The sequence below is a fragment of the Xiphophorus couchianus genome, chromosome 20, assembly GCF_001444195.1.
Source record: "Xiphophorus couchianus chromosome 20, X_couchianus-1.0, whole genome shotgun sequence".
Taxonomy (NCBI): Eukaryota; Metazoa; Chordata; class Actinopteri; order Cyprinodontiformes; family Poeciliidae; genus Xiphophorus; species Xiphophorus couchianus.
In genome coordinates, this window is record NC_040247.1 from 3,014,552 (window position 1) to 3,023,299 (window position 8,748).

General features: G+C 40.9%; 1 protein-coding gene across 3 annotated transcripts; it reads left to right on the forward strand.

The window, feature by feature from the left end:
- The first annotated feature begins 3,376 nt into the window (after positions 1 to 3,376).
- Positions 3,377 to 8,336, forward strand: oser1 (oxidative stress responsive serine-rich 1). 3 transcript variants are annotated; one of them, XM_028003842.1, is made up of 4 exons: positions 3,377 to 3,539; positions 6,441 to 6,550; positions 6,781 to 6,900; positions 7,253 to 8,333. In XM_028003842.1, exons 1-4 carry the CDS (start codon positions 3,516 to 3,518, stop codon positions 8,073 to 8,075), a joined length of 1,077 nt encoding a protein of 358 aa, XP_027859643.1. In that variant the 5' UTR covers positions 3,377 to 3,515; the 3' UTR covers positions 8,076 to 8,333. The 3 variants fall into 3 exon arrangements, with proteins under 3 accessions (XP_027859643.1, XP_027859644.1, XP_027859645.1); XM_028003843.1 differs by having other exon boundaries at positions 3,377 to 3,524; XM_028003844.1 differs by lacking the exon at positions 3,377 to 3,539 and adding an exon at positions 4,977 to 5,300 and having other exon boundaries at positions 7,253 to 8,336.
- Positions 8,337 to 8,748: the final 412 nt, after the last annotated feature.

The following is an 8,748-nucleotide window of genomic DNA, read 5'->3' on the forward strand; positions in this document are numbered from 1 at the left end:
TGAAGACTTTGATGACATATGCATGTCAGAGCTGGCTCTGAAAGCAGTTTGTTCAATTTGTCAGTTTATTTTATCAAAAACCGACAACAAAAATACAATGATAAATTAATCAAATTGATAAAGTAACATTAAAGATGACAAACACAAACTTCATGCTCATTTCTAGTTCTTGTGTACTATCAGAGTGAAGGGAAAGTTATTTTTCTCTGCAAATCTTTTGAGTCTTTTGTGTAGTAAAAAAGTTGCACGTTTGTAGTTCAACCATAAACCTGACGCACAAGCAACATGACCTGGAGTCAAACAGATGAACTTCTTTTCTGCTCCTCACATTGATTAAAGAAAGAAAAACATTTTGGATCTCAAACAGTTTAAAACAGAAACCAAAACCAGGAACAAGTAGAAGGAGGCAGAAAGTGATTAATGGGTCGTGGTTCACCTGCAGCTAGAGAACAAGCATCCAGACAGACCTGAGTCTGTTGCTGCCATCAGAGATCAACCACATCAACAGGCCAGTCAGAGCAAAACTCGCAGCCTTCGCTGTGTGAAAGTACCGCGCTTCAGTCCACACCTTTCACTTCGAGGAATTTTAACTCGAGCTAAGCGCTGAGTACTTCCCCGTCCACTCATTATGATAAACGAGGCCCACATGAAGCGGCCGGATGTTTCTGGGGAACCACAGCAGCATCTGTTTGGTTTCTCTGAGACTTTTCTGAGCGGCGCCAAAAATCCCACCAGCTTCACGCCTGGCTTTGTTTTCTGAGAGCTGCAGCGACATGAAAGTCCGAGGCAGAGAAAGTCCTGACGTTTTCTCATCAGTCAGGATGTTTGCTCCTCGGTGGGCTTCAGGGGCGGAGTTCCCCTCTTCTTCTTCTTCTGCTTCTCTGTGGCTGCGCGGAGACAAACATGGGCAGGAGGAAACCTGCTGCAGCAGCAGCCGTCAGATCATCTGCAGGTGATTTCCTGCAGCTGCTGACAGGAAACTAACCGACTGTAAGACGCTGCTCTGCACATTTCGCTTTCAGATCCATAGAATTAGTTTCAGAAAATCACCTGTTGGTTCATAAACAGGCCTGATGGTTCTGCACGGTTTTCAAGGCTTTCGAGGTTTAATCTAAACCTGTCGAAAATCAATTAATCACATAAGAAATTAAAACCAGTTCAATAATTTCCATTTGCTTGATTTATGTTTTTTCTCTTTCTTCCAAAAACTGGATGATAAAAGTTGTCAGTCTGATATTTTGGTCTCAACCTGCTCTTTGTTTGAATGGCTGTTTTGTTTATAGAGACTTCATAATTAATTTTATTTGTTGTTTCTGTTGTTTAGTTTATTTATTTTGGATATTTAAAATGTCTTCCAGTTCCTGCATTACATGTTCATTAGAATTTAAAGTTTATTGATCTTTGAGAATGCGTTTATGCATTACCATTATGTTAATCTTCTCAAAACAACAGTATTATTGTTTGTCTCAAACATTTCTGGGATAATTTATCATCCATCAGACTTTGTGACCCTGTCAGGCCTGATTAATCAGCAACACTGAAACTCATTTTCACTATGTTCCTCCAAAATTCCTGCGTCTCCATTTCAATTATGCACAAATCTTGAAAAAATACATTTTCACAATTGCAGTGTTTCCATTAAATAAGAAATGAAATTAAAATTACATGTGAATTAGCTTATTCACATGATTAAAAATCATGGATGTAAACAGTTAGATGAGATGCAGGTCAGTTATGTGGTTTGGATGGTTTTATTTCCCTTTAAGTGAAAAACTGCATCTGGTCAGTTTTTCATATAAACTGGCAGAGAATCAGAACAAGGAGATTTAACTGTGACAAAGCAAAATAAATTTCCATCATGTGTAGAAAGAGCAGATAGGCCTGTCACGATAACAGCTGGACGATAAACTGTCCCAGAAGTTATTGCAGTAAATGATACTGTTGGTGTTTTCACATAATGGCATATTAATAATGTAACAACGTCTTCTCAAAGATCAATAAACTTTAAATTCTAACGAACATTTAACACTGAAACTGGAAAACATTATAAATATCCAAAAATAAATAAACTAAACAACAAACCAGATGAATTATGAAGTCTCTGTAAATTGTCCTTCAAAAAAAAGGATTCTGGACTAAAACATGAAAATCATTTTTGTTTTATTAAAGGAAACGGAAACATTTCCACTTCTGGATTATTTATTGGTGCATCTTTTTTTTTTTTTTACCAGATATATGAGCCAAACATGGAAAACCACCGTTATGATGATACAGCAGCTGTAAAAACACAATAAACTGGGATTCTCATCATCATAAAGAAGGAATTCCTCTGTTGTTAAACTTGTATTTCCCTTATTTCTCCATCTGGCCGTCTGGATTATTTCTCAGCAAATTCCAAAATAAAAAAGAATTCCCTTCCGAGGCAAAACTTTCATCTGATTCTGAAAACATAAACCAGCTGGCTCACTTAGCCAGCGGGTGGAAATGTTGAGCTTTTTTACTGTGACTTTAAAGAGAGCCTAGCCCCGCCCCCTGACAAATGTCGAAAAATTTAACAAAAATGGGAGCAAATATATTTTGGGGCGTGGTCAGTTTGGGATGAGTGGGTGTGGCCAAGTCCAGGGAAAGAATGGTTGCCATCTTAGCCACTTTGCTGCTATATTTAGTGACTCTTCAGACCTTCTGGTGACTTTTTCTTTTCCAGAATATAACAAATTAAAAAGTATGTCAAAAAGACTGAAATCTAAGTAACATATTTAGACAGTTTGTTGGCAATAAAGAGTTGATTTTAAAGTGAGTCTCACTTTAATAAACAGAGTAGAGGTTGGTAGCTAGCTGTGCTAACAGCGCTGTGGCAGTGAGACCGTGGTGAGGTGTGTGGAAGGGTTCTAGGATCGACCAATGAGGGGAGACCAAAGTCCCCATGGAACTACATTTCCCAGAAGACACCACAGTGAAGTAGAGACAATGAGACAGCAGAGCTTTAATATGGACATGGCAGAGGGAAGAGGAGGTTCATGAATGTCTGAGGATTTGCAGAGATGCTGTGGTTGAGATGGTGGCAGTTGATCCTCTTTAGCGCCCCCTAGAGACAGCAGCCAGAGGAAGAAACATTTAAAACGAAACCAGAAGCTTTGATCAGAAACCAAAGAAAACTTCCAGGCCTCCTTCAGGCTCAGGGCTTTGTTTTACACAGAACAGCGCCACCTATTGACACTTACCCATTTTTTCACCGTAAGATTGAGATGTCATTTCCATTTGATGAAGACCTGAACTAATTGGACAGCAGCTGAATTCATTTTTGTTTTGTCAGATCTGAACATTTTCATTGGTTCCTTTTTGGATAAAAAGAGTCACTTTGGGAATGCAGACATGAGTTCCTGCCTGGAAGGTTTTTCCTCTGGGACATGATCGGTCCCCCAGAGACGGTGACAGATTGAGAACTCTCTGTTAGATAAACATGAGAACAGTTCTGCACCTTTTGTTTACTTCTTCTTCCTCGCGGTTTCCTGAGGATGGAACAGGTTTGGCGACTTACTGTAAGTTCTTTCACTGTTTGCTGATTCTGTTTCTGATCCCGGAGGGAAAACAGGCACACCCTGCCGAAGCATTCTGGGCCATTCTCAAAAAAAAGTTAACTCTGTAACCCTGCAGAGCAAACAGAGCAGCTCCAGTAGGAAAAACCTGGGCAGGTGCTGCCCCCTGGTGGCCATTTTCAGTGGTGCGCAGCAAAAAATAAGAAAAAAGAAGAAAGAAAACAAACATTTATGTAATTCTCCGGAGGGCAAAATTACTACTGTAAATAACTTTTTAAAATGCTGTTATTTATAGCAATAACCTTGGAAACTGGCGTGCTTTTATTGTTTCCATGGCAACATGATCAACAGCGATGGCAAAGATGCATGAAAGGTTTCTTTTTTTCAATCTACTGTGATGAATTGTGCTGTGGACAGATGTTTATTTTTTTTACTAAGATATACTTAATATTTAAAAGTCAATTCAAATCAAAAATACTTTATTAATCCCAAAGGAAAATTAAATGTTGTTGAAACTCATTAATTTATATGCTTCAAAGAATAATTGAAGATAACACACTTACATGAAAACGTCAAGTGTTTAAAAGTATTTATTTTTGAATTATTTGGATTAATTATTATGTAAATGTTTTCTCAAATGTACAAAGACCAAATTCTACTTCCAAAAGTCCTGATCTCACACACATATTTATTTACATCTATTTAAAAATGATATTTTTGGTTCAATTGATTGAACCAAATTTCTATAATTACTTGAAATAATCTTTATAAGGAGTTTTAAGCTTTCTGAATGTCTGACTGTTGTTTTTATATTTTAATTTTTAACAACAATAAGAAGAATATTTAGCTCTAAAAATAGTAAATCAAATGACAAGCTGATTTAAAAATGTCCTAAGTTTTGTATCTGGAGGAACTTAAGAGAAAAAGATAGAAAATCTGTGTATTTGTAGATCTGAAGGATAGTTTGTAATATTTTTGACTGACATAATCAGACAATACTGTGGTATTTGTCAAGAAACCTTCAAAATATTACACAAAAGTGATGCTTTTATGAATACTCAATAGAATAATCAAATAACTAAAAAAAATTGTTAGCTGCAGCCATTGCTTAAGATTAAGTGAAGTACAGATTGAAAGATAGAATAATTAATATATTCTGTACATTATTCATCAATGTTACAATAGCTTCAATTTTGATTAAATTGATTAAACTAAATATATTTTAAACATAAAATAGGCATCTGTAGAGCTCCATATAGTTGTTTTTATTCCAGGTGTATAAATGTAGGATAATAAAACAAAGAACACGATAATAACAGTACAGGGTAAAACAAACAGGATGAATAAATTATTTTTAATACTAATTAATAAATAAGGTTTAAAATCCAAGCACATTTTAACGGCACTAGGGGACTTCCATACTGCTCGTCGGGTTGGTTTCTGGGCTAGTGACGTCAGTTGTTGCAGAGTCACTGCAGACGGTTCGACTGTAAACAAGACGCTTCTGACGGAGAAAAGTCCCGATCCGGTTCGAAAACCCCGAATATTTGGCTGCTGCAGATATTTAGCGCTGGTGTCGGTCCATTAGCGGCTCTGTAGAACCTGCTCCGGGTTTTGAGTCTACCGTGTTTTTTTTTTTTTTGGATTGTGTTTTGGCGGAGACAGAGCTAGCATTAGCTTCTGCCCTTTAGCCTCTTTGGAACCAGCCAGAATTTTCTGGACTCTTCTGGACTTGTGCTTGGCGTGGCCCGGACAACCTGAGCCGTGAGTGCTGGGGGTTCTACCCGTCTATCAATTCAGAATTTGAAGCTGTTCAGAACCGCAGAGGTTCCGTCTAGTCAGCTGCTTCATTAGCATGCTAACAGGGGCGCTAAAGTTAGCCAAACTAAAAGCACATTTCACAGATTTACACAACATTTGATCAGATCTAACTACCTATACTAGTCGGTGCGGGACTGAATTATTCTGCATTTTTTTAAATAGATTCTTTAAAACCTAATTATTGTTTAGAGAAACTTTTAGTTCAAGTATGAAAGCACAAAAAAATTCAGTTTAAAAGACCAGGGATGTTGCTTCAACAGTGACACCTTCAGCAAATATTGTAAAGAACTAAAGAATGTTATTAATTATAAATAAAAGAGGTGGATTACATTGTCTTATAATCTTATCACAATATTTGTTAATATTTATTGAAAATAACAATAAAACTTCCCATAGAACAAATGTTATCCATCCTCTTCTGTTAAACCTAAAAACATAAAAAATGTGTTTCAGTAGATATTTATCAGAAATGATAAGTTGTCTTTTCTTTTAAAGGCTGGATCACCTTAGTGGCTCTAAACAAGTTTTATTCAGTGGAACTGGGAGGAAAATGTTTCCAACAGTGACCTGGATCATTCAGATCAGGATTGAAATATTACACAATTTACTTTAAACATAAAGTAGAATTTTGGAAATGTATTCTATTTGGGGGAAAAAAGACAAAACAACTTTAAGGCCTTGTTATTCAGATTTTAAATCTGAAAACCTTGAAATATTTTAAACCATTTTTTAAAGAAAGCTTTTAAAATGTTTTATTGTACAGATTAAAACTCAGACCAGATTGGGTAAAGTGGTAAAATCTCTAAGATTTTAGAAAATCTTAAACTGACAATAGTCCGGTGTCATAGTAACAGCCATAGCAACTGCTCCCAGTGAGAGGAAAAAGAAGACTGGAATATAATAATCAGCTAAACAGCGCCGCCATGTGGTGGGCGAATCATAACTTATATGATGGGTTCAAGGGTCACGGTTGAGAAAGTGGAAGTGTTTAGTCGTTGTGGGATTAAAGCCGAGCGGGTCGAGGATTCGGTCCCAGTAGAAAGTGAACGTGTGAAAAGTTTTGACGAGGCGTTTGTGTTGCAGCTGGGGGGCTGGTCGGAGCAGCCTCCTCCCACCATGGAGGCAGGAGGGAAAGACTGCGAGGAGGAGACGCTGCAGACGGCCTTCAAGAAGCTCAGGGTCGACGCTGAGAGGTAGGCGACCTTTGACCCTGGAGTGTGATGTTGTTACTTTAGTTTCAGGTTTTTCGTCTCGGCTTTTCCTAAATGGATCAGGAAAACCAGCGGAGGCTCCTGATTGGTTCCTGCTGATTAATCCCTCATCCAATCTGGATCAGAACCGGATGTGAAAATTGGTTTTTGCTTTAATGTTCCTCTCTGCAGTCTGTGGAAGCATTTCGACGATTTCTCTTCTGTTTGTCCAGTTTGTCCGGAGCTGAGAGCGTTTCTGATTCGTTGACGCCCAGAGCGCCGGCCCGGGTCTGTTTGGACGCCGCCAGCGGAGCGAAGGCCAAACTCAGCAACTCCAAGGACACCTGGCACTGGTAAGTGGACCTGCAGCCTGGACCTGGCTGCAGGCCTGATCTGCAGCCTGGCATAATCAGATCTGAATCCAGCAGATCTGATTCTGCTGGATTCCGATCCAGCAGAATCAGAGAAGATCTTCAGAGAAGATCAGGAAGTTTCTCACCATCTCAACTCAGAGCTTCTATGAAGCTGCAGTTTGTAATCTTTCTAAAAATATGTTTTCTACATATTTGTTAATATTATCTCCATGATGTGACAGTTTAATATGAGACAGATAATCCAATGAGCTCCTCTATCATCTGAACTAATCCATCTGATCAGAAACAGAACCGGCAGATATTTCCATCCTTCCCGTCTTTTCTCCTTCAGCTGCACGAGAAAAACCTCCAGAGGAACGTCATCGCGGAGCCAGCGCCGCCGGCGGTCGAAGTCGCCCATCCTACACCCGCCCAGGTTCACCTACTGCAGCAGCGCCGCCTCGCCTCTGGCGCCCCCTGGTGGCGGCCTGAAGCAGCAGCGACTGGCCGTGTCGGACCCGGCAGCCGACGATGTTCCGGTCCAGGCGGAGCGGCATAGCTCCACCATGCCGGGCCGCTGCTCACCTGTTCTTTTCGGAGTCAGTCCGAGTTATGAGACCCGGGTGGGAGTGGGTCCGTCGCCAGAGGTTGCCACGGCAGCTACGCCCCCACGGTGGGAAGGCGGGCACTCCGGAGAGGAAAAGGTTTCCCCTGATGGACCCTCGGCGCCGCTGAGGTCCAATGCCGCAGATTTCCGGGCTCTATCCGAGCTGCACTGCACGGAGGGAACGCAGCCCCCCTGCTGCTGCTGCCATCGCGGTGCTGCTGCCGGCTCACAGGACGGCGCCGAGGTCGAACCCGGATCTGGCTGCGGCTGCAGGCAGCAAGGGCCCGGCTGGAACGGCGTGGAGGTTTACTCCTTCACAGGGCTGCGCAGCGTCCAGCAGGATGAGGTCAGAACTCTTAGCGGCAGCTCCGCCCCCTGCGCCGTATCGCCGCTGGGGTCCGGCAGCAGCACCGCATCGCCGCTGGCGTCCGGCTCTCCCCGGTCCTGCTCGGAACAGGCGCGCGCCTACGTCGATGACATCACGATAGAGGACCTCTCCGGCTACATGGAGTACTACCTCTACATCCCCAAGAAGATGTCGCACATGGCGGAGATGATGTACACCTAGACCTTCAGCAGTCACAGAGGAGAGGTTTGGGTTAGATTAAAGCTGTTTTAATCTGGATTATAATCCCTTCAGACTGACTGGATCGCGCCACAGCCGAGCGTCTCTATAGGTTTCATCTGGTTTCTGTGTCTTCTGTCAATCACTCTGTTTTCCAGATTTCAAGTTTACAAATGAAGTTGCCAAAACTCGCAGGAGTTTTAATCCCAGCTGGGATTCTGTCTGTGGTTCCTGGGTGAATAAAGAAGCTGAATGATCCACTGGGAATGTTGTTGTTTTTCTTCATAAAATAATCTGTTGATTTCAGGATTACCTGAGACTTTACAGTTAAATCTCTCGACACAGCACCGCCTCTTCCTGCAGGTTCAGTAGGATTCTTACATCTGAAGGTCAGAGTTCAAATGTTCCTCTAAAACAGCAGAAAGTAGTCCGGATCACTGGACTCTTTTATAGCCTCAGCTCAGAAGTTGTGGAATTATTTCTTCACTTTTATCCAACACTAAAGACCAGGAAGTCCTGAGTGCAGATTAAACCTGATATGAAGTATAAGTGTAACACTCCATAATTTGATTGTGATTTTACATAATTTAACATCTGAAATATGTTTTAAAATCATAAAAATCAGAACTGTTTACAGTTATTTTCAGCCATAACTGTCAAATTTAAATGTCTGCAC

Bases quoted from the DNA above. Each gene is read 5' to 3' on its own strand.
- oser1 (XM_028003842.1), top strand. From the start codon at position 3,516: ATGGAACAGGTTTGGCGACTTACT. The intron at 3,540-6,440 runs GTAAGTTCTTTC...TTTGTGTTGCAG, and splicing joins AACAGGTTTGGCGACTTACT to CTGGGGGGCTGGTCGGAGCA. The intron at 6,901-7,252 runs GTAAGTGGACCT...TTTCTCCTTCAG, and splicing joins TCCAAGGACACCTGGCACTG to CTGCACGAGAAAAACCTCCA.